Genomic DNA, 27,222 nt, shown 5'->3' with positions numbered 1-27,222 from the left:
CAAATGCTTCTCTATACTCTTTCACTAATAATCTTACTTCCTCATCCCACTACTCACTACCCTTTCCAATCTGCCCACCTCCCATGCTTCTCATGCCACACACATTTTTTGCACAAGCCATCACTGCTTCCCTAAGTACATCCCATTCCTCCCCCACTCCCCTTACTTCCATTGTTCTCACCCTTTTTCATTCTGCACTCAGTCTCTCCTGGTACTTCCCCACATAAGTCTCCTTCCCAAGCTCACTTAATCTCACCACTCTCTTCACCCCAACATTCTCTCTTCTTTTCTGAAAACCTCTAAATCTTCACCTTTGCCTCCACAACATAATGAGCAGACAACCCTCCAGTTGCCTCTTTCAGCACATTAACATCCAAAAGTCTCTCTTTCACGCGCCTATAAATTAACACGTAATATAATAACGCTCTCTGGCCATCTCTCCTACTTACGTACATACACTTATGTATATCTCTCTTCTTAAACCAGGTATTCCCAATCACCAGCTATTCCCAATTTAAATATTTTAAATACATCTATTCCACATTAAGAGTAGCAAAGGTATTCTGTGATGGCATTTTTCAACAACCATTTAATTCTACATTGTTCAAAAGATGGTCCTACTGCATAACCTGCATAACAATAACACTGTAAATAATTAAAACATGCAGGTTGTTGTAAGGTAGTGGAGGTGGAGGTGGTGATGACGATTAATATAATAATTTCAGTTTCAAAGTATGAAAGGCTCTTTCTCTCTGGGGCAGTGTCCCATGACCCTCAAGATGCCTTGGAACTCTGAGGGTTAGAAACCTTTTAACTACCCCTGTCTTCCTGGTGAGGTAAATGCCTCATGCACTTTGTAAACCACCTGACAGGCAGTAACAACACGGCTTAGCTTAGTTTCACCTTCTGATAAATAAGTTACATCCTTTCAATGATAACACTGTTAACCCAGGTCATCAACAGAGATTCACCTCATTATTCTTGGTACAGAGACCTCAACATAGAGGTGATCACATTAGTTAGGGAAGGGCTTTCCAAAGAGATGAGAAGGAGAGGCAGGAAACGCAATCATAAAAATGCTCACAGGACATAACTAGTTTACCATGGAATGGAATGACTGAAGATGTGGTTAATGAAGAGAGCATAGAGAAATTACTGAGAAGGTGTATGACAGCAGAGAATGTTCAAGAGATGGGGCCTTATGAGTATAAAACTCCCTCCCCGTACAGTACAAACAGGTAACTATAAAGCAAAAAAATAGTGATGAGCTACATTAAGCAACTACTTCAAACGAGACCAGTTACTATCTTAACCAAATTAATACCCTAATATCTCATCTAATCCAAAATGAAACTACTTTAAAAAGGATTACTTTAACCCTTATTGACAGTGAAGGGTCTGTGTTACTGCTGGTGTACACCAAAAATCTAAAGATGAAGGTGCACTTTACTGGCATTCACAGATGCCTAATATCATAAACAGCCAACTAGCACTGATAAACAATCCTGGTGTCTCATCACCCAAGTAACAAAAGGGGTAAGGCAGGGTGTTGACATGCATGTTTGGTATAACTATTTCGTTTAGTGACTAATTAGTGATAGTCTCTGGAGCATTAATTATGGTGATAATGATTCTGCAGATGTAGAATTATTACCACTAAGAAAAGTTCTTTGCTTCTCAGTAATCCATTTGGTGGTGGCAGAGAAGAAATGAAGATGGGTGAGTCAGCATGTCAACAGAAACTTGATAAGTTGCCTGCACGTGGCAAACAAAAGTATGATCTGTACAACAACTAATGAGGTTAGTTTAACAGATTTTTCCTTTCTTGCAGTTCATCTTGATATTTCCTATTACAGTAATCAGTAAGTCTCAAAATGAAAAAACAAACAACCTCAAAGTATTTAAATCATTTAGGTAAAAACTCAAATTACCATTATCTGAGGATCCCATCAGGACCATATTGGTCACTGCTAAAGGGTTAAGTGTGAATTACCTATACTGGCCAAAATGAAACCTTAAGCTAATAGGCTAAAATGAATAATGAGTCATATACCTGTTCTGGACTCAAGCTGAAGGGGCCAAACTGAAGACCACTGCTGCCTGGTTGTTCAGGTACCCTCTCATACCACATGGCATTGACCAGCATAGACAAGAATAGCAAGGCAAAACATGAGGCTACACGCTGACATCTGGTCCAAAAATATCATATATTAGTTTACTTCTTTGATAACCTGTTTTTATGAAAAAATATATATTTTACATAGATACAGATACAAGATGATGTGCAACAATCTCCAACTACCACTGTCTTTAAAGATATCTTTATACTCCTTAAAATGAATTCCTTATCAAGCAAATAAACCCTCACTGTGGCCTTCTTCCTTCTTGTTATCTCTATTCTTTACTCACTGTCTTTCTATATGTTTTGCTAAGATGACACTTTGATAAGATTCAAGTACACAAAAATTTTTCAATAGTCTTCCCTCCCTCATAACTGTGTCCATCATTCCATGAATACTTATGGCGATATCTGGCAGCACTCATGTGTTTTTATTATGGTGTTACTGAACTCCATCTACATGAGGCTACACCATGTATGGAAAGTCACCTTTATTTAGTTGGGCTGCATTACTATAAATACATTCTGGTCAAAGAATCTTTCACTCCAAAGGCATCCACCATTTCCCCCTTAACTGAAGCAGCACAGCCATGGGATATAGGAGCATCTAGAAAGGAGGTCCAGGGTAATAACAAAATCCTTTCTTAGAATGGGTCCTAGGACAATTATAAATAGAGAGCTCTGGCTAGGGTATATGTACCTGAAGAAGGGGATAGCAATGCTGTTTCCTGAGGGGCAGGGTAGCACCAGGAATGGATGTAGGCAAGCAAGTACGAATATGTAGATATGTACATATGTATATGTATGTATGTGCGCATGTAAGGGCGTTCTTTTTTTTTTTTCCAAAAGAAGGAACAGAGAAGAGGGCCAGGTGAGGATATTCCCTCAAAGGCCCAGTCCTCTGTTCTTAACGCTACCTCGCTAATGCAGGAAATGGTAAATAGTATGAAAGAAGAAAGATATATATATATATATATATATATATATATATATATATATATATATATATATATATATATAAATATATATATATATATATGTGTGTGTGTGTGTGTGTGTGTGTGTGCGACGTCTCCATGGTTGTTTAATTTGTTTATGGATGGGGTTGTTAGGGAGGTGAATGCAAGAGTTTTGGAAAGAGGGGCAAGTATGAAGTCTCTTGGGGATGAGAGAGCTTGGGAAGTGAGTCAGTTGTTGTTCGCTGATGATACAGTGCTGGTGGCTGATTCATGTGAGAAACTGCAGAAGCTGGTGACTGAGTTTGGTAAAGTGTGTGAAAGAAGAAAGTTAAGAGTAAATGTGAATAAGAGCAAGGTAATTAGGTACAGTAGGGTTGAGGGTCAAGTCAACTGGGAGGTAAGTTTGAATGGAAAAAAACTGGAGGAAGTAAAGTGTTTTAGATATCTGGGAGTGGATCTGGCAGCAGATGGAACCATGGAAGCGGAAGTGGATCATAGGGTGGGGGAGGGGGCGAAAATCCTGGGAGCCTTGAAGAATGTGTGGAAGTCGAGAACATTATCTCGGAAAGCAAAAATGGGTATGTTTGAAGGAATAGTGGTTCCAACAATGTTGTATGGTTGCGAGGCGTGGGCTATGGATAGAGTTGTGCGCAGGAGGATGGATGTGCTGGAAATGAGATGTTTGAGGACAATGTTGGGTGTGAGGTGGTTTGATCGAGTAAGTAATGTAAGGGTAAGAGAGATGTATGGAAATAAAAAGAGCGTGGTTGAGAGAGCAGAAGAGGGTGTTTTGAAATGGTTTGGGCACATGGAGAGAATGAGTGAGGAAAGATTGACCAAGAGGATATATGTGTCGGAGGTGGAGGGAATGAGGAGAAGTGGGAGACCAAATTGGAGGTGGAAAGATGGAGTGAAAAAGATTTTGTGTGATCGGGGTCTGAACATGCAGGAGGGAGAAAGGAGGGCAAGGAATAGAGTGAATTGGATCGATGTGGTATACCGGGGTTGACGTGCTGTCAGTGGAATGAATCAGGGCATGTGAAGCGTCTGGGGTAAACCATGGAAAGCTGTGTAGGTATGTACATTTGCGTGTGTGGACGTATGTATATACATGTGTATGGGGGTGGGTTGGGCCATTTCTTTCGTCTGTTTCCTTGAGCTACCTCGCAAATGCGGGAGACAGCGACAAAGCAAAAAAAAAAAAAAAAAAAAAAAAAAAAAAAAATATATATATATATATATATATATATATATATATATATATATATATATTTATATGAGTGGATGGGCCACTCTTTCTCTGTTCCCTGGTGCTACCTCACTGATGCGGGAGACGGCAATTAAGTATAATAATGATAAAAACAAATATATATTCTCATTTTCTTTTTAATCTTATTTAATCGCCATCTCCTTCATTAGCAAGGTAGCAAAGGAAACAGATAAAAGAATGACCCAACCCACCAACATGCACATGTATATACATAAATGCCTACACACGCACATATACATACCTATACATTTCAATGTATACATACATATACATATTTTATTTATTTATATTTATTATACTTTGTCGCTTTCTCCTGCGTTTGCGAGGTAGCGCAAGGAAACAGACGAAAGAAATGGCCCCCCCCCCCATACACATGTATATACATACGTCCACACACGCAAATATACATACCTACACAGCTTTCCATGGTTTACCCCAGACGCTTCACATGCCCTGCTTCAATCCACTGACAGCATGTCAACCCCGGTATACCACATCGCTCCAATTCACTCTATTCCTTGCCCTCCTTTCACCCTCCTGCATGTTCAGGCCCCAATCACACAAAATCTTTTTCACTCCATCTTTCCACCTCCAATTTGGTCTCCCTCTTCTCCTTGTTCCCTCCACCTCCGACACATATATCCTCTTGGTCAATCTTTCCTCACTCATCCTCTCCATGTGCCCAAACCACTTCAAAACACCCTCTTCTGCTCTCTCAACCACGCTCTTTTTATTTCCACACATCTCTCTTACCCTTACGTTACTCACTCGATCAAACCACCTCACACCACACATTGTCCTCAAACATCTCATTTCCAGCACATCCATCCTCCTGCACACAACTCTATCCATAGCCCACGCCTCGCAACCATACAACATTGTTGGAACCACTATTCCTTCAAACATACCCATTTTTGCTTTCCGAGATAATGTTCTCGACTTCCACACATTCTTCAAGGCCCCCAGGATTTTCGCCCCCTCCCCCACCCTATGATCCACTTCCGCTTCCATGGTTCCATCCGCTGACAGATCCACTCCCAGATATCTAAAACACTTCACTTCCTCCAGTTTTTCTCCATTCAAACTCACCTCCCAATTGACTTGACCCTCAACCCTACTGTACCTAATAACCTTGCTCTTATTCACATTTACTCTTAACTTTCTTCTTCCACACACTTTTCCAAACTCAGTCACCAGCTTCTGCAGTTTCTCACATGAATCAGCCACCAGCGCTGCATCATCAGCGAACAACAACTGACTCACTTCCCAAGCTCTCTCATCCCCAACAGACTTCATACTTGCCCCTCTTTCCAAAACTCTTGCATTTACCTCCCTAACAACCCCATCCATAAACAAATTAAACAACCATGGAGACATCACACACCCCTGCCGCAAACCTACATTCACTGAGAACCAATCACTTTCCTCTCTTCCTACACGTACACATGCCTTACATCCTCGATAAAAACTTTTCACTGCTTCTAACAACTTTCCTCCCACACCATATATTCTTAATACCTTCCACAGAGCATCTCTATCAACTCTATCATATGCCTTCTCCAGATCCATAAATGCTACATACAAATCCATTTGCTTTTCTAAGTATTTCTCACATACATTCTTCAAAGCAAACACCTGATCCACACATCCTCTACCACTTCTGAAACCACACTGCTCTTCCCCAATCTGATGCTCTGTACATGCCTTCACCCTCTCAATCAATTCCCTCCCATATAATTTACCAGGAATACTCAACAAACTTATACCTCTGTAATTTGAGCACTCACTCTTATCCCCTTTGCCTTTGTACAATGGCACTATGCACGCATTCTGCCAATCCTCAGGCACCTCACCATGAGTCATACATACATTAAATAACCTTACCAACCAGTCAACAATACAGTCACCCCCTTTTTTAATAAATTCCACTGCAATACCATCCAAACCTGCTGCCTTGCCGGCTTTCATCTTCCGCAAAGCTTTCACTACCTCTTCTCTGTTTACCAAATCATTTTCCCTAACCCTCTCACTTTGCACACCACCTCGACCAAAACACCCTATATCTGCCACTCTATCATCAAACACATTCAACAAACCTTCAAAATACTCACTCCATCTCCTTCTCACATCACCACTACTTGTTTTCACCTCCCCACTTGCGCCCTTCACCGAAGTTCCCATTTGCTCCCTTGTCTTACGCACTTTATTTACCTCCTTCCAGAACATCTTTTTATTCTCCCTAAAATTTAATGATACTCTCTCACCCCAACTCTCATTTGCCCTTTTTTTCACCTCTTGCACCTTTCTCTTGACCTCCTGTGTCTTTCTTTTATACATCTCCCACTCAATTGCATTTTTTCCCTGCAAAAATCGTCCAAATGCCTCTCTCTTCTCTTTCACTAATACTCTTACTTCTTCATCCCACCACTCACTACCCTTTCTAATCAACCCACCTCCCACTCTTCTCATGCCACAAGCATCTTTTGCGCAATCCATCACTGATTCCCTAAATACATCCCATTCCTCCCCCACTCCCCTTACTTCCATTGTTCTCACCTTTTTCCATTCTGTACTCAGTCTCTCCTGGTACTTCCTCACACAGGTCTCCTTCTCAAGCTCACTTACTCTCACCACCCTCACCACCACATACACATATATATACATATATACACATGTATATATTCATACTTGCTGCCTCCATCCATTCCCGTCGCCACCCCGCCACACAGAAAATCACACCCCCCATGAGGTAGCATTAAGAAAAGACAAAAAAGGCTACATTCATTCACACTGTCTCTAGCTGTCATGTGTAATGCACTGATTCAGTGCAAATGAGAGTTGGGGTGAGAGAGTATCATTAAATCTTAGGGAGGATAAAAAGATGTTTAGGAAGAGGTAAATAAACTGCGTAAGACAAGAGAACAAATGGGAACATTGGTGAAGGGAGCTAATGGTGAGGTAATAACAAATAGTGGTGAAGTGAGAAGGAGATGGAGTGAGTATTTTGAAGGTCTGTTGAATGTGTGTGATGATAGAGTGGCAGATATAGGGTGTTTTGGTTGAGGTGATGTGCAAAGTGAGAGGGTCAGGGAGAATGGTTTGTAAACAGAGAAGAGGCAGTGAAAGCTTTGTGGAAGATGAAAGCTGGCAAGGCGGCAGGTTTGGATGGTACTACAGAGGAATTTATTAAAAAGGGGGGTGACTGTGTTGTTGACTGGTTGGTAAGGGTATTCAATGTATGTATGGTTCATGGTAAAAATGACTGAGGATTGGCAGAATGCATGCATGCCATTATATAAAGGCAAAGGGGATAATGGTGAGTGTTCAAATTACAGAGGTGTAAGTTTGTTGGGTATTCCTGGGAAATTATATGGGAGGGTATTGATTGAAAGGGTAAAGGCATGTACAGAGCATCAGACTGGGGAAGAACAGTGTGGTTTCAGAATTGGTATAGGATGTGTGGATCAGGTGTTTGCTTTGAAGAATGTATGTGAGAAATATTAAAAAAAACAGATGGATTTGTATGTAACATTTATGGATCCGGAGAAGGCATATGATAGGGTTGATAGAGATGCTCTGTGGAAGGTATTAAGAATATATGGTGTGGGAGGCAAGTTGTTAGAAGCAGTGAAAAGTTTTTATTGAGGATGTAAGGCATGTGTACGTGTAGGAAGAGAGGAAAGTGATTGGTTCCCACTGAATGTCGGTTTGCAGCAAGGGTGCGTAATGTCTTCATGGTTGTTTGATTTGTTAATGGATGGAGTGGTTAGGGAGGTAAATGCAAGAGTTTCGGAGAGGGGCAAGTATGCAGTCTGTTTAGGATGAGAGGGCTTTGAAAGTGAGTCAGTTGCTGTTTGCTGATGATACAGTGCTGGTGGCTGATTCGGGTGAGAAACTGCAGAAGCTGGTGACTGAGTTTGGTAAAGTGTGTGAAAGAAGAAAGCTGAGAGTAAATGTGAATAAGAGGAAGGTTATTACGTTCAATAGGGTTGAGAGAAAAGTTAATTGGGAGGTAAGTTTGAATGGAGAAAAACTGGAAGAAGTGAAGTGTTTTAGATATCTGGGAGTGGATTCAGCAGCAGATGGAACCATGGAAGTGAAAGCGAGTCACAGGGTGGAGGAGAGAGCGAAGGTTCTGGGAGCAGTGAAGAATGTATGGAAAGGGAGAACATTATCTTGGAGAGCAAAAATGGGTACGTTCGAAGGAATAGTGGTCCCAATAATGTTATATGGTTGTGAGGCATGGGTTATAGATAGGGTTGTGTGGAGGGGGCTGGATGTGTTGGAAATGAGATGTTTGAGGACAATATGTGGTGTGAGGTGGTTTGATTAAGTAACGAAAGGGTGAGAGAGATGTATAGTAATAAAAAGAGTGTGGTGGAGAGAGCAGAAGAGGGTGTATTGAAATGGTATGGTCACATGGAGAGAATGAGTGAGGAAAGATTGACAAAGAGGATATATGTGTCAGAGGTGGAGGGAACAAGAAGTGGGAGACCAAATTGGAGGTGGAAGGATGGAGTGAAAAAGATTTTGAGCGATTGGGGCCTGAATATACAGGAGGGTGAAAGGCGCGCAAGGAACAGAGTGACTTGGAACGATGTGGTATACCAGGGTCGACGTGCTGTCAATGGATTGAACCAAGGCATGTGAAGCATCTGGAGTAAAACATGGAAAGTTTTGTGGGGCCTTGATATGGAGAGGGAGCTGTGGTTTGGGTGCATTACACATGACAGCCGGAGACTGAGTGTGAATGAATGTGGCCTTTTGTCCTTTCCTAGTGCTACCTCGCGAGGGGAGGGGGGGATGCTTTTTCATGTGTGGCGGGGTGACGACGGGAATGAATAAAGGTGGCAAGTATGAACCATGTGCATGTGTATATGTATATATGTATATGTCTGTGTACGTATATGAATGTATACGTTACAATGTATAGGTATGTATATGTGCGTGTGTGGATGTGTATGTATATACATGTGTACATGGGTGGGTTGGGCAATTTTTTCATTTGTTTCCTTGCATTACCTCGCTAATGCGGGAGACAGCGACAAAGAATAATAAATGAATAAAATAAAAATATATATATATATATATATATATATATATATATATATATATATATATATATATATATATATATTTTATTTTTCATTATACTTTGTCGCTGTCTCCCACATTAGTGAGGTAGCGCAAGGAAACAGACAAAAGAATGGCCCAACTCACCCACATACACATGTATATACATACACGTCCACACACGCACATACACATACCTATACATTCCAACGTATACATATATATACATACACAGACATACATATTTACACATTTACATAATTCATACTTGCTGCCTTTATTCATTCCTGTTGCCACTCCACTATACATGACATGACACCCCCTCCCCCCGCACACGTGCGAGGTAGCGCTAGGAAAAGACAACAAAGGCCACATTCATTCACACTCAGTCTCTAGCTGTCATGTATAATGTGCCAAAACCACAGCTCCCTTTCAACACCCAGGCCCCTCAAAACTTTCCATGGTTTACCCCAGATGCTTCACATGCTCTGGTTCAATCCACTGATTGCATCTCAACCCCGGTATATCATATCATTCCAATCCACTCTATTCCTTGCACGCCTTTCACCCTCCTGCATGTTCAAGCCCCGATCACTCAAAACCTTTTTTACTCCATCCTTCCACCTCCAATTTGGTCTCTCACTTCCCCTCGTTCCTTCCACCTCTCACACATATATCCTCTTTGTCAATCTTTCCTCACTCATTCTCTCCCTGTGACCAAACCATTTAAATACATCCTCTTCTGCTCTCTCAACCACACACTTTTTATTCCACACGTCTCTCTTACCCTTTCATTACTTACTCGATCAAACCACCTCACACCACATATTGTCCTAAAACATCTCATTTCCAAAACATCCACCCTCCTCCACACAACCTTATCTATAGCCCATGCCTCACATCCATAAAACATTGTTGGAAAAACTATTCCTTCAAACATACCCATTTTTGCTTTCTGAGATAATGTTCTCGCTTTCCACACATTCTTCAATGCTCCCAGAAGTTTCGCCCCCTCCTCCACCCTGTGACTCACTTCTGCTTCCATGGTTACATCTGCTGCCAAATCCACTCCTAGATATCTAAAACACTTCACTTCCTCCAGTCTTTCTCAATTCAAATTCACCTCCCAATTGATGTGTCCCTCAACCCTACTGTACCTAATAACCTTGCTCTTATTCACATTTACTCTCCGCTCTCTTCTTTCGCACACTTTACCAAACTCAGTCACCAGCTTCTGCAGTTTCTCACCCGAATCAGCCACCAGCACTGTATTATCAGCAAACAACAACTGACTCACTTCTCAAGCCCTCTCATCCACAACAGACTGCATATTTGCCCCTCTCTCCAAAACTCTTGCATTCACCTCCCTAACAACCCCATCCATAAACAAATTGAACAGCCATGGACACATGATGCAACCCTGCTGCAAACTGACATCCACTGAGAACCGATCACTTTCCTCTCTTCCTACACGTACACATGCCTTACATCCTTGATAAAAAACTTCTCACTGCTTCTAGCAACTTGCCTCCCACACCATATACTCTTAATACCTTCCACAGAGCATCTCTATCTCTATCATATGGCTTCTCCAGATCCATAAATGCTACATACAAATCAATTTGTTTTTCTAAGTATTTCTCACATACATTCTTCAAAGCAAACAACTGATCCACACATCCTCTATGACTTCTGAAACCACACTGCTCTTCCCCAATCTGATGCTCTGTACATGCCTTGACCCTCTCAATCAATACCCTCCCATATAATTTCCCAGGAATACTCAACAAACTTATTCCTCTGTAATTTGAACACTCACCTTTATCCCCTTTGCCTTTGTACAATGGCACTATGCATGCATTAATGGGATCTCCTTGCTTAGGACCTTAGCTGCCCATGTCATCTCAGCTAAAAAAGAATAAAATAAAGAAAATAAAGTTTTCATAAAGGCACTACTGACTGGTAGACAAGAGATTCTTTGAACATCATTGATTAACTGAATATCATATTCATACATGAATCAAAGACAGTATGTATATAAATACAGTGAACCCTTGATTAAACAGACTAATTGGGGGAGGGGGTGTCTGTTACTGCAGAAAGTCTGTTGAATCAAATTTAACCTATGGGCCATTTTTTAATACAATATTTAGTAATACAATACACAGTTCTCAAGATTTCTTTGAACTCCTCCATCAGTTGATGCCATTTTGAATTGTAAGAATTGCAAAATTATTCAATAAATTAAGTCACAATTCTCTATGTACAACTTGACTGCACGACAGCTTGAGGCAGACAGACTGAAACAAAGCAAGTATATCCCCATGCTAACAAAAACAAGTACGATATGAAATGTGCATTGCTGCATGAGATTATTATCTGCCCAGTCCATTAAATCCAAAATCCGTTATATCAGGGTCTGTTAAATCAAGGGTTTACTGTATATGTATATTTACTTTCCTGCCCCAAGATTCCCTTAGTATGAGACTCCTATAGGAATCAGAAAGCTAGCCACAACCGCCAAGGAGAACCACATGTTAAGAAGTGTTGTGAGGTGAGTGAAAGGACAATGAGGTGAGTGAAGAACAACTGAGGAGTGTAAGGGGAATGAAAGACAACTGAGGATAGTGCAGTGAGTGAAGGACAACTGAGGACTGAAGAAAGTGAAGGATAACAGAGGTGTAAGTGTTCAACGTCTCCAGCATGAAAGTTACATCTTAAGCATGAAGTGTCTGAATCAGTGTTTGTAATGTTGGAGGGATAGGTGATATCCTGTTCACATATGAAAGAGTGAACTGTAACTCAAGCATGTTTAGGGAGTGTAATTTCAGATTAGCGCATGTCTAGCGGGGTAGAATTTAACACTGGGTCAGAGGGAGGTTGTTTAATGGTTGGTGAGTCCTTTATATGTTTTTTCAATGTTGTGTTTGTTGGGGAAGGAAAGTTCTGAAAATACAATTTGCTGAAGTGTGAAGCAGGGGTAAGTTTTTTCTACTTGGGGGTTGATGGTTGGTTAGGGGGTGTTTGGGTTAGGAAGAGCCTAGCTCTGCTGCAAAGAATGGAGTGCTAAGCATGTTGAAGTGAGAACGAACTAAATGTATTCTTGTTTGTGGTGTAACTTCTGACTGTCTGTGGTTCCAGGAAGCCAGTCATTGTACTGAGAGCATGTTTGAGGGGCTTTAAGCTATGTTATGTTTGCTATGACCAAGTGGATAACCAGACAGGTGAGGACCAGTTCAGGATGGACCAGATGAACTGGTGTAGATGATACTAAGGTATTCTTTCTCGACCAAATCTAGCATCATTATGTTCTGAAAACATTTATTTTGTTTAAGGCCTATGTGTTGATTTTTTGGGGTGGGTAGTAAATGTTATGAATGCATTAAATGTGATATCTATTATAGTTGGAGTTCTGCTGAGTGGAAGTGGTTGACTATTCAAGCTTATGGGAGTGTGCAGGTTTGTTTCACGCATGTTCACTGTTAAGTTTGTGATAGTGGGTATGAGACAACAATGGACTAGAACTCAGTACTGAAATTCACTCATGATATGAGCATCAACAATAAGATATCACTATTAGATATCATGGTGAATGGCAACACTGATGGCTACATAACTTCCATTCACAAGAAACCCACAGACCTTGGCCAATGTTTACATGCTATTAAAGAATGTACCCAGTACTACAAAGCAGGAGTCATTAACACTATGTTACGGTGAGTACACAAGACTAAATCAAACTGGAATATCTTCCACAAAGAAAAACTGTAGTAAACAGACCCTCATCAACAATGGTCACAAGATCTCTGACTATGACAATCAACTAATATATTTCAATATAAAACAAGCTTACAGCAGCATAAACTACAAATAACACAACGACACACAAAACATATTACTGCAATCAGATGTGAACTGTATATAAGGCAGATGAATGTGTACTACAAAAAGTCATCTTCACAAACATAAACCACACAACACAAAACAAGAAAGTCAAGCTAATCATCTACTACAGAAACAAAAAAAGCAAACAAAATGATCATGAGCAACCAGCTGTACCAAAGACAAGATACATAGTTTATAAATATAAAAGACAGCAAGGAAACTGTAAGCACCTTACCAACAAGCCCTTTGTACAAAGCACAACATGCACATTATCCAGAAGACTTACTCTACAACTACAAGAAGGTGCTATCAAACTACATGACACCAAGAAGCATAACAGTACCCTCACATGAGAGAATATTGTTAAATCTGCAAGAATACTATGACATAAGCAAGACACAACATGCCTAAACACCACCGAAGCACTAATTATCAATAAATCAACAACGAAACTCGACAACCAGGACACAGGCAGAGACAGGATACTACAGCTATATGCACAAGCACTGCATTACAAGAAATGAGTGTGCAGCACTACATGAACGTCTGCCTGGTGGTACTATCCAGCCTCAGCCAATTACCCAGTTATTCCCAGCTGCTCCACTGACCTCTCCACATGCTCCTGGAGATGATTTGATGAATTCAGATCAAAACACTGAGAAATATCTTCCACAACATATCAGAAAAGTGAAGGATAAGTAGCATGACAGAGGTTCTTAACAAAGCCTTTAGCTAAACAACAGAGAGACCTATCAGTAGATGTCTCTAATTCACTCTATCCCTTTCACACTTCACACTCTCATGTATGTTCAGGCTACAAACCCTTAAAATGTATTTCACTCCATCCTTCCACTTCCTCCATAGCATCCCCCTTTCCCTTGTCATCTTCATCTAACTCATCCTCTCCATATTTCTAAATCATATCAGCATACCCGCTTCAGCTCTCTCATACATAATATGCCTCATACTACCACGCCTCTTTCTTAAAAGTGAGGTTATTAGGTTTAGCAGAGGAAAGAGATGGCTGAGCTTGAGTGTGAGTTTAAATGGAGAGATTGTGAAGGAAGGGAAGTGTATTTCATATATCTGGGATGTTTCAGAAACATATATGTTTTAGACAGATGATATGTCTGAAACATATCATAAGTGTTCAACCTGATAACTTAGGTAATCTTACGAAGGGTATGTATTTTCAATGGGGACAACATGTATGCATAACCTTCAGTTGTATGACTGTGCCCTTACAATGGTGGTTATAGGGATACTAAACATAGCAGAATTTTTTCTCACACCTTCTTATTGATGGAAAAAACCTAAACAGGATATTAATGGAACAATAAGTCCATAGGATATTGCAATGGTGGCAGCAAAAGTTAAAACTTCAATTAATGTTGGCTGACATTTCATAAAGAGCATCAACTGATTTTGGCCACCAGTTAAGATCTAATATAACTGTACACCTAGTTGCTTATTGATGAAAATTATCAGTTACCTTGTAAAACGTGATCGTGGAGGTCGTAGGAACACAGAAAACCAGAGGTGACCATCAGCAATGTTCTTGTTAGCAGTGTTTTTGAAGAGATGTTTGAAAGCCTCTTTCTGCTCATTTCCTGCCACTGGTAAAAGGCGGTCAATCTGAAAAGAAATTGTATAAAATGAGTTGTAAATATCTATGCTTCATCAACAGAGTTATAAATAAATTTACCTCAAATGGAAAGAGACGTGCAGCTACGAAGGAATCAATGAGAAAAAATAAAGAGATTAATCACCAAATTAGATAGTGTTTCATGTCCACGTTCACCTCTTGAAAGTCTACCCTTAGGGTGCAGACACATGAAACAGAGTACAAACCAGTACACATCAATGCTAGCCTGTATGCAAAGGACAGTAAAAAAAGAATTAAGACAGCTCGATAGCAAAAATAATGAACTAAGAGAAAAATTTACTAATTCACCTCCCAAAAAGGTATATCCTCCCTCTCTGTTCTTACATCTTTTTTAATCACCATATACACAGATGCAGGATATTTTCTTTGCTTATCACAGGGGAACACCAGAATTGTGGACAGCTACCCATAAGAAGCAGCAAGGGGATCATTTTACAATGATACGACAATGAAGTGACTCACACAGTACAAAAGCAACTAAATTCTTACCCTCCCAGCTAACTTGCCAAATTAATTTCTCATTCCTATTCCTGACCCTTTGTTTATCACAAGCTTCCACTTTGTAATATGGCCAAGAGTTTGTGACTAGGGTACTGGTTACTTGATATTACAGTAGTAGGTTGTATCACTTGCAATGTCAACAGTAAGCACGTGTTTGAGTCCTAAACTGGGCAAACAGCTATTAACCAACAAGCATCAGGTGTTCATCCTTCCCTCTGAGGTAGTATTTTAAATGCATGCCATACAATGGACAGGATATGCTGTGTTATTAATTTTTTTTTTTTTTTCTATACTTTGTCGCTGTCTCCCGCGTTTGCGAGGTAGCGCAAGTGTTAGTAATTACTTACTTGTAATCATCTACTTGTTTCACAAGGGCAAAGTTCCAAAACTGTAGGGACTCATCTCTTTCAGAGGTTCTATCATTTCTTACTCTTAACTCTGCTTCATCAAAGTAATGCAACACAAGTCCCATCTAGCTTCCCATTTATATCTGACTTACATTAATCATTTGGCCCAAATAATCACTGTGAAGTATAACTCTTGTACATAAAATGATAGATACAGCATTTCTAGCCTCAACATCTATTTCATTACTCTTCTTATCCAATGACACTAATACAGCTCTTCACTTATAGCTTTTTGATCACCAAAGAATATCAGTCACTGGGCGAGCCATAACCACCTGGCTGACAGCTCTCAGTATGGTCTTCTTCAAAGACAAATACATCAGAGTAAGCTTGACCCAACAGCAGATGGGTTGAGCTCATCATTGTAAACCCTGAATATGCACATAGTGACTGCTTGATGGTTGGGGAAACTACTGTGTCTCTATAACATCTTGCCCCATAAGACAGCACTATCAATAAAGGTGAAAAATAACCTTCCATTCCACGACACAACAGTGCCACAGCACCAACTGAGCAACTCAACCAAGCTGAGATAGGTGATGACCTTCGGTGCAAGTCACTGGAAATGGAAGCAGCATTTGAAAGCCCACTTATGCAGGAGGTCCCAACCACTATAGATGGCTCAACCACTAGGCATCCCCTGCATCGTTCAGGACGTACTAGGCACTCATCATCCTATCTGAGCAAGTATTTGTCATGCTATAGGTGATTCACAGATTATGATAATGCTATATAAGTATATGTTCTCATTCTTTTGTTTCCCCTTTTAGAAACTTAAAATACAAGGAGGGGAGAGTTTCTAGCCCCCCGCTCCCGTCCTGTTTAGTCGCCTTCTACGACACGCGGAGAATGCGTGGAAAGTATTCTTTCTCCTCTATCCCTAGAGATAGGGAAAACAGGAGTCATGTGGGGAGTGCTCATCCTCTTCAAAGGCTCAGACTTGGGTGTCCAAATGTGTGTGGATGTAACCAAGATGAGAAAAAAAGAGATAGAAAGTATTTTTGAGGAAAGGAACCTGGATGTTTTGGCTCTGAATGAAACGAAGCTCAAGGGTAAAGGGGAAGAGTGGTTTGGGAATGTTCTGGGAGTAAAGTCAGGGGTTGGTGAGAGGACAAGAGCACAGGAAGGAGTTGCACTACTCCTGAAGCAGGAATTGTGGGAATATGTGATAGAGTGTAAGAAAGTAAACTCTAGATTGATGTGGGTGACTATTGGTGCCTATCCACCTGGTCATGAAAAGAAAGATAATGAAAGGCAAGTGTTTTGGGAGCAGCTGAGTGAGCGTGTTAGCAGCTTTGATGCATGAAACCAGGTTATAATTATGGGTGATTTGAATCCAAAGGCGATTAATGTGGTAGTTGAGGGTATAATTGGTGTACATGGGGTTTTCAGTATTGTAAATGGAAATGGTGAAGAGCTTGTAGATTTGTGTGCTGAAAAAGGACTGGTGATTGGGAATACCTGGTTTAAAAAGCGAGATATACATAAGTATACGCATGTAAGTAGGAGAGATGGCCAGAGAGCATTATTGGATTATGTGTAATTGATAGGCGCGTGGGAGAGAAACTTTTGGTTGTTAATGTGCAGAGAGGGGCAACTGGAGGGATGTCTGACCATCATCTTGTGGAGGCAAAGGTGAAGATTTGTAGAGGTTTTGAGAAAAGAAGAGAGAATGTTGGAGTGAAGGGAGTGTTGAGAGAAAGTGAGCTTGGAAAGGAGACGTGTGAGGAAGTACCAGGAGAGACTGAGTGCAGAATGGAAAAACATGAGAGGAAATGACATAAGGGGAGTAGGGAAGGAATGGGATGTATTTAGGGAAGCAGTGATGGCTTGTGCAAAAAGTGCTTGTGGCATGAGAAAGGTGGAAGATGGGCAGACTAGAAAGGGTAGTGAGTGGTGGGATGAAGAAGGATGATTGTCAGTGAAAGAAAAGAGAGAGGTGTTTGGACGATTTTTTGCAGGGAAGTAGTGTGAATGACTGGGAGATGTACAAAAGAAAGAGGAAGGAGGTCAAGAGAAAGGTGCAAGAGGTGAAAAAAAGAGGGCAAATGAGAGTTGGGGTGAAAGAGTATCATTAAATTTTTGGGAGAATAAAAAGATGTTTTGGAAGGAGGTAAATAAAGTGCATAAGACAAGAGAACAAATGGGAACATTGGTGAAAGGGGCTAATGGGGAGGTAATAACAAGGAGTGCTTTAGTGAGGAGGTTTGTTAAATATGTTTGAAGATACAGTGGGAGATATAGGTTTGGATCGAGGTGGTGTGTGAAATGAGAGGGTCAGGGAGAATGGTTTGGTAAACAGAGAAGAGGTAGTGAAAGCTTTGCGGAAGATGAAAACAGGCAAGGTGGCAGCTCTGGATGTCACTGCAGTAGAATATATAAAAAAAAGGGAGGGTGACTGTTTGTTGACAGGTTGGTAAGGATATGCAATGTATGTATGGTTCATGGTGAAGTGCCTGAGGATTGGTGGAATGCATGCATAGTGCCATAGTACAAAGGCAAAGGGGATAAAGGTGAGTGTTCAAATTACAAAGGTGTAAGTTTGTTGAGTAATCCTGGCAAATCAAATGGGAGGGTATTGATTGAGAGGGTAAAGGCATGTACAGAGCAACAGATTGGGGAAGAACAGAGTGGTTTCAGAAGTGGTAGAGGATGTGTGGATCAGGTGTTTGCTTTGAAGAATGTATGTGAGAAATACTTAGAAAAACACGTGGATTTGTATGTAGCATTTATGAATCTGGAGATAGCATATGATGAGAGTTGATAGAGATGCTCTGTGGAAAATATTAAGAGTATATGGTGTGGGAGGTAAGGTGCCTGATACAGTGAAAAGTTTTTATCAAGGATGTCAGGCATGTGTACGAGTAGGAAGAAAGTGATTGGTTCCCAGTGAATGTTGGTTTGCAGCAGGGGTGCGTGATGTCTCCATAGTTGTTTGATTTGTTTATGGATAGGGTTGTTAGGGAGGTGAATGCAAGAGTTTTGGAGAGAGGGACAAGTATGCAGTCTGTCGTGGATGAGAGGGCTTGGGAAGTGAGTCAGTTGCTCTTCGATGATGATACAGTGCTGGTGGCTGATTTGGGTGAGAAACTGCAGAAGTTGGTGACTGAGTTTGGTACAGTGTATGAAAGAAGAAGGTTGAGAGTAAATGTGAATAAGAGCAAGGTTATTAGGTTTAGTAGTATTGAGGGGCAAGTTAATTGGGAGGTAAGTTTGAATGGAGAAAAACTGGAGGAAGTGAAGTGTTTCAGATATCTGGGAGTGGATTCAGCAGCAGATGGAGCCATGGAAATGAAAGTGAGTCACAGGGTGGAGGAGGGGGTGAAGGTTCTGGGAGCGTTGAAGAATGTGTGGAAGGTGAGAACGTTATCTCGGAAAGCAGTAATGGCCATGTCTGAAGGAATAGTGGTTTGAACAATGTTATATGGTTGTGAGGCATGGGCTATAGATGGGGTTGTGCAGGGGAGGGTGGATGTGTTGGAAATGAGATGTTTGAGGACAATATGTGGTGTGAGGTGGTTTGATTGAGTGAGTAATGAAAAGGTATAAGAGATTTGTGGTAATAAAAAGAGTGTGGTTGCGAAAGCAGAAGAGGGTGTATTGATGCAGTTCGGTCATATGGAGAGAATGAGTGAGGAAAGATTGACAAAGACGATATATGTGTCAGAGGTGGAAGGAATGAGGAGAAGTGGGAGACCAAACTGGAGGTGGAAGGATGGAGTGAAAAAGATTTCAAGTGATCAGGGCCTGAACATACAGGAGGGTGAAAGGTGTGCAAGGAATAGAGTGAATTGGAACAATGTGGTATACTGGGGTCGACTTGCTGTCAACGGATTCAACCAGGGCATGTGAAGCGTCTGAGGTAAACCATGGAAAGTTTGGGGGGCCTGGATGTGGAGAAGGAACTGTGGTTTAAGTGCATTACACATGACAGCTAGAGACCGAGTGTGAACGAATGTGGCCTTTACTGTCTTTTCCTAACGCTATCTCACGTGAGTGTGTGGGGGAGGGGGATGTAATTTCATGTGTGGCGAGGTGGCGATGGAAATGGATGGAGGCAGCAAGTATGCACATGTAAATGTGTATATATATATATATATTTTTTTTTCATTCAAACTATTCGCCATTTCCCGCATTAGCGAGGTAGCGTTAAGAACAGAGGACTGGGACTTTGAGGGAATACCCTCACCTGGCCCAATTCTCTGTTCCTTCTTTTGGAAAAAAAAAAAAAAAAAAAAAAAAAATGTATGTATACGTTGAAATGTATAGGTATGTATATGTGCATGTGTGGGCATTTATGTATATACATGTGTATGTGGGTGGGATGGGCTATTCTTTCGTCTGTTTCCTTGTGCTTCCTCGTTAATACGGGGGACAGCGACTAAGGATAATAAATGAATAATAGGATATATTTTGTGTAACTACTGTATTCCATATGTACATCATCCTGTTAGTATTTGTCATTGTTCATTTCAAAGGTTGGTAGAATGATGTGTATTGCACTGCATTGTATTCCATGTTTATTAAACAATTATAGTTCTATCTTTCTGCTTGTTTCATATGTTTTGTTGAATTAAGTTAAGAAAAGCCTGAGCAAAGCAGTAACCTTGCAGGGAAGAAACCAAGCAAAACCTACTTCTCCAACTGTTTAAGTCCAAACCCCTCTCATTAATGGCATTCTTTAGTGTCACATTAAAAGGCCTAAAGAACTTTGGATACTCATCAAATCTATCAACCCTCTCAGCAGTAAAACATAGATATATATAGCGTTTGATGGTGTACATTTAAAACTGAATAAATACTTTAGGCCAAGTTCTTCAAATCTTACATTCATAAGATCATGAGAATCTGAATACAGACTTTTAACTTTAGAGAATCTGAATGCTCTTGTGCATTTTCAAACACCAAAATTATATATAACAACATCCACTTTTAGGATGTCATCTATGGCCGAAGAATGAAAATGATAGCCGTGGTCCAGTTTCAATCTACATGATAAATCATATAACTTCATCATGGTTTTCCTATCAGCTTCTCAAGAGTAATGAGACACTACATTCAGAACATTTAAGGCCTATTCTTCATATAGAGAACACATGCCTTTCAATAATACATATGGAGTTGCCTATCTTTCAGCTGATTTTGTAAAATGTATAGTCTTTTGCTCAGAAAAATTCAAATCAGAGTAAGATGCATAGTTTTTGTTCAGAGAAATTCAAATCAGAGTAAGATGCATAGTTTTTGTTCAGAGAAATTCAAATCAGAATTGTCTGCAAAACTGGTAAACTTATGAACAGTACTTGCAAGTATTTTACAGCAACTTCAGATGATGCTTTACAACAAATAGCCTATTTATCAAAATAGTAAAATTTAACATCTGGAATAGTGCCTACTTTATTGATGGCAACAATAAAAAACAAATACTTAACATACTACTCTATGGCATACCTTCTTCCTGTGTAAATTCAACTGAAAATCCTCTACCTTAATTTTCTGTCTTTCAAAATCTTTTGAATAACCCTAATAGTCTCCTTCAAAGGCCCATTTTGTGGAACTGCCTTATGATACTGAATTTCCAAGTAGTATCATAGGATTTCTCTAAATCAAAGAACACTGCTATTTTTTGATGATTAGCATATGGATATGCTAATCATTATGATTGTATTGGAGTGTGATCAGTACCTTGAAGGACTTTCACGACTAACCAATTAAAATCTAGAAAAATATTGCTAGAACAAACTGAAGGGTTAATACCAGAGTATTTCCATTGCTCATTGTGACAAGTGGGGTTACCATCTTAAGAATATTAACATCAAAGATGAAAACAAGTCTTTTGTCAGTATCCCTTTCCCATTTCAGTTACAGCATTCCCTGTACTTTAAAGGGCTGTATACAGTAAAATCATCCAGCAGAAGATAAAGTCCTGGTAGTTCACTCATTAGATGTTCAAAGTCAGTTTTCATAAACTCTCATTCTGGAGTGAAAGAAAAGCAACAAACTGTAATTTCAGATTTCAAATTTACTCTGAATTCTGTCAATCATAATATATTCCTCTAAAAAATTACAGTACAGTATATCATGAGTGATCTCTCATTTCCAAATAATGGAGGGACAGATCTATAAAATTCATGTCACATCTATGGATTAGGGTCTCATTTTCTCATTTGGTTTCATGCTGACATACAAATTTGGGGAAGGTTTCGTTGAATAAAACTTCAAGATCTTCCAAATGGAACCATGTTCCTCTACAGTTCCAATGTAGAACACTATAAATTAAACAAATATCAATATTTCTTTACATTTCCTTCATTTTTCATTACTTCTCCAGAGAATGAACATGTGAATTTTGGCTCTCAGAAGCACTCGATAAGCACTCTTTCAAGCGTGTGCCTTAGGGACTCTTGCAAGAAATACATAGAGGATGCTCTTAGGAAGGAGCATATAAAGAGCACCTCTCAGAAGGAGCATCTGAGGTCTGTTTCTTCCCAGAAATATCCAAATGTTATTTCACTGTAGGGGAATCACAAGAACCATTTGATACAACACTTTGAGGGTACGTAGGTTTAAGGGTTTCAGATGGTGAAGCTTTTCTTCCTTTTTCTTTAACTATGATAGGCATTGTCAAACTGCCCACTGAGGATACTGAGGAGTATCACTTGAAGGAATAGTCTGTGACTGCTGAACTGGATATCTTCTATCAGAACCAAAGCTCTTTAATGAATCAATAAAATATTTCTTTGGAAAGGGTCTATTTACTTCTCTTCTTACTTCTGAGAACTATATTCTTGAGTGTATGAAAAGGTTTAAATTTGTTTTTCTCTTTTAGCCTCTAAAAGATCCCAGCCATATATGTATGGGTTACGGTATGGAGATCAATGCCGTACATGTATGGGTTACAGTATGGAGATCACTGCCATACATGTATGGGTTACCTCCTCCTGCTTTATTTTAAATGTAAAGGTGCCTTATATAACAAGCAACTGTAAATAGCACTGAGAAGAAAATCCTAGAATTATAGTTACCCACACAGCACAATGTCTTACCCTGTGGAGACTATAGCCATACTTCTATGGGTTGCCTTTTCCTGTTGTCATTCAAACTGGAAGATGCACTTTATCAGTATAAAGAGATGCCTTATAAAACAATTAACTACTAATAGTATCAGGAAAGAGCTCTAGTACCTCAGTTCCCCACATAACATGATGGGGGAAGGTATGGCCCGAGTGTACACCCCTTGCCAATTAGTGGCTAAGCAGCAATAGTCTCCTGAGCATCAATGATAGCAACAATGATTTAGCAGTTACCAAACTGTTAGCAATAGAAAAAGTTCTTTGCATATCAGCAATCCACAGATGGTCATGTAGAAGAGATGAAGATGCTCGAATAGGAAAAATGCAACAAACGTGATAAGCCAAGTGCATGAAATGCCAGATTCAAATGTTGGCAAAGCAACAAATATGGGTTATTTACAAGATGTTTCCTTTCTTTCTAACTCTGCTTGGTATTTCCTAAGACTAATATATTTTTCGACCTCTTTCATAAACCCTAAGCCTGGGGAATCCCAAAATTTTCAGGGTTTAGTCCCTTAGGGATTAAATTCAAAGCAACGTTTGTTATTCAGTCTTTCTTAGCTCACCCTCTCAATATGTCCAAATCATTCTAATACAGTCATCCAAAAAAGTATTAGCCACGCATGGGTCAATGGAATAGAATATGAACAAAACCTGTAGGCATGGTGATGTATCAATTGGGTTAGTACCACTGGCTAGAGAATGACAAGAATATTTTCCATGTTACTCATCATGCTTCTGTTTGCTCTTTTTCTCTTTTGAGTGATTCAGTTAATTTCCTGCAAGTATTTTTGTTTTTTCTTCAAGTTCTTCTATCCTATTTGTACTAACTGTTCTTCATTTACTCTTTTTTCATTCTTTTCTCCAGTTCATTCAAGTTCTTCTTTCTCATAGTATCATGAATACTGTAAATGCAATTGAAATTTCACTGGGGCTACTTAAACTTGAGACAAAGATGATAGAAGAATGATTAGAAACAGTACATGAATACAACGGAGGCATAACATGTATGGAAGTATTATGAATGGAGATCTTTGTCTCAGCTGGCAAATCAAATTAGTCTGGAAGATAGAACAGTTAAAAGCCCATATTTCACTATCCCTGGGGATAGGGGAGAAAGAATACTTCCCACGTATTCCCTGCGTGTCGTAGAAGGCGACTAAAAGGGGAGGGAGCAGGGGGCTGGAAATCCTCCCCTCTCGTTTTTTTTTTAATTTTCCAAAAGATGGAACAGAGAACGAGGCCAGGTGAGGATATACCCTCAGAGGCCCAGTCCTCTGTTCTTAACGCTACCTTGCTAACGCGGGAAATGGCGAATAGTATGAAAGAAAAAGAAAAGAATTTCACTAACATGCTGGATATGGTTTGATAAAAAAAAGAGGGGAGTGACGTTTTAAGGTTGTGTGTGCCTGATCCACCATACTAAATTAGGAAAGGAGTGATGATAGAGACAGAAAAACTCATGTCATAAAAGTAACTGGCATTTACTTACCTGTCCATCATCAAACTCTACACCAAACCACTGGTTACATATGAACTCATATTTATCCCCAGTCTGTACATCCCGTAAGACAATGTAACTGAGATACCATGAAGCATTAGGGCCCTTGCCACTGTTGTCATGCCAAATTCGAAGGAACTGCAAAGGTCCTAGAGGTCTGCAATGATTCATAAAACAGCATTACCACATGAAACAACTGTCACTTGTAGTGAAGCATTGTTACAGGGAGTGAAATAAGACTGGATGCAAATACTATTTGAAAAAAAAAAAAAAATCAGTTTATGAGCTACGTTAAGTCTTTTTATAAGGAGCCTTACTCAAGCAAAATTCAAGCTAGTCATAGGTCTTGTGTACTATTCAACTCTTTAGGTGCTGGAAAACCAACTGCATTAAGTCTTATAAGTGCCCAATTAAAATTTTTAGAGTTATGACAAAGGTTAATTTGCTGGTTCAAGTGTGACTCCCAAAGATGGATGATGGATGGATGATGGATGTATGGTTGACTATGATGGACAAAGCAATTCCTAAGTGTCTGGCATGGTAAGCAGGCGATACAAAAATCATATTAAGAATCTTTTATTTCCAGTGTTAACTTACATGCATGTCTTGTTCATTATGTATAAGCTGTTTACACACAGTAATTCAAGAAAATATGATACCAATGTACTTACCTTGGAACAGCCATGACAAAAACATCAACATCAGCCTTACGCAAGATTTTACGCTTATCATCTCCAAGTGTTCGTATATCCGTCTCATCATCTTCTCCAGAAACAATGAACTGCACAAGAGAGTCTGTCTGTGCACCTTTGGTATTGCCAGTAAATACAAGGATCTCATACAAATACTTGTCCTCCACTTTATTATCTGGCAATGGTGCAGCACCAACCTAAAGGACACAAAGCAAATCAGTTAAATAATTTTCCTCTCATAATTATTGATTTTACAATATCTCTATTATTTCTGTCAGTACTTCTTGAGATTCCTATATGACTGGTAATAAAACAGCTTGAGTTAATGGAAGTGTAGCAAATGTAAACAGATTGGGCTGTTTCATAATCTTATTTAGAAAATTGTGTTATATCTCATCACAATGATAAACTTTTGGAAATATATTTAGAATATTTGAGATCCTACACAAAGACTGCTAAAGTGAAAGGGTTGTCAAAGTGCTTTGTGAAAATGATTACTGAACTGAACTTCACAACTGAAGGATTAGCCAACCAATAATCACCTAGGATGAAATGGGTAGTACAGCAGCAAGTTTTCAACCTGAAGCACATTCACTGCTCCAAGCTTTATGCTCATTCCTCCCATCCTCTGTTAAGTATGCATTTGTCATAACTGCATCAAACTGAGAGCATTTCAGCCTTATGAGACTGGGTCTCATTATTCCCTCTTGTTTTATGTGCATTTATTAATATCAAGAATAAGGGAAGTGCGTGTTGTGTGGGTATGCAAAAAACTTTGGTATTTGTACTGCAGTGTGCACATTTTTGTGAAACAAAATATGTTGTGACTTGAGATATGCATCACATGTGTCTATCTAAGCCAAGCCTGATGTACTTGACACTCTGAGTGAACAATATTCATATATTTCATAAAGCAATTTCAACATTTTTGCAGGTGATTATAAAAGATGGTGATCAGTTGTGAGTTACATGCAAGGCATATATTAATATTAGGTATCAGACAATAACCTGAGTAGAAAATTCTTTGGATGGAGGCTTACAAACAAAGATGTGCCTGATAAGTTGAAATCTCTTCTTTCTTTGTTGTTGGAATATTTTAGTCATTTCCCATTTATGCTACCAAGTGCAAAATCATTACCGAGATGTAATTTTTCTTGTCTCTTAAATAAGTCACCATGTCATTCACCTTTTCATACATCTTATTATGTCCATCATAGTGCCAACCTACTTTCCTCCCCAAAGTCTTATCCATCCTTTTTTCACTCTACCTTACAACTCTCTGCTTTTTCATTAATGAATTATGATAACTTTTGCATTTTCATACAACTCTTCATAATATCTTATTGCATAATAACTTGTTATGCTGTTATGCTTCTCAATTCTCATTTTCATACTAACCATACTCTGTTATTCCCTTTCTCAACTGATTCTTTAATTTTCATTCTTAAAATCTTTTACACAGGTACACCACTGATTTTCCGGTACTCTTGGTTCCAAAGCCTTGCCGGATTAACCATTTTGCCGGACCAACCATGGTCACATAATAATAATAATTCATCAGCAAACCTCTAACCCACTAATTATATATCTCCCATATGTTTAAAGTATACCATGGACTGCTACAAATTTGAATTAAACAAATATTAAATGTCTGAGTGCCCTAAGATGGTAAGTCTGTCCTTAGAGTGTTTGAATCCTGTGGGGTCTTCTTCATCTTCTGTTGTTAGTGTTTTCCTAGGTGTGCATCGCCAGAATAATGCAGTTTCGTCTGCATTATACACCTGCTCAGGACTGAGGTGCTTGTCAGCTATGAGTTTCGCAAATTCGTCCACATACTCGGCGAGCTAGCTCCTTCATTGTTTGCAGACCATTTTTTGCCACACACTTTATTAATGGAAATTCCATAACGTTTCTTGAATCTTTGAAGCTGTCCTTCATTATAGTCTTGCTCATGTTGTAATTTAAGTTCTTTGTTGAACAACTTAGCCTGGTCCATTATCATGCTACCTGACATGTCCACTCCATCACTCGGACACTGTCGACACCATTCCATCATCACTCAATCTTGCTCAGTACTCT

The 27,222-nt window shown here is 39.6% G+C and overlaps 1 protein-coding gene across 1 annotated transcript in view; it reads right to left on the bottom strand.

Moving 5' to 3' along the window:
• LOC139766169 (polycystin-1-like) overlaps positions 1-27,222 on the bottom strand; it is a 303,003-nt gene that overhangs the window by 81,001 nt on the left and 194,780 nt on the right. The window contains exons 42-45 of the mRNA XM_071694439.1: positions 25,123-25,340; positions 24,443-24,608; positions 14,799-14,941; positions 2,054-2,189 (exon numbers count right to left, since the gene is read on the bottom strand). Coding sequence (XP_071550540.1) covers positions 2,054-2,189; positions 14,799-14,941; positions 24,443-24,608; positions 25,123-25,340 — 663 coding nt within the window. The remainder of the gene's footprint in view (positions 1-2,053; positions 2,190-14,798; positions 14,942-24,442; positions 24,609-25,122; positions 25,341-27,222) is intronic.

Source organism: Panulirus ornatus, chromosome 57, assembly GCF_036320965.1.
Source record: "Panulirus ornatus isolate Po-2019 chromosome 57, ASM3632096v1, whole genome shotgun sequence".
Classification (NCBI taxonomy): Eukaryota; Metazoa; Arthropoda; class Malacostraca; order Decapoda; family Palinuridae; genus Panulirus; species Panulirus ornatus.
The sequence above is the reverse complement of the archived record's forward strand: the minus strand, read 5'-3'. Positions and strand labels throughout refer to the sequence as shown.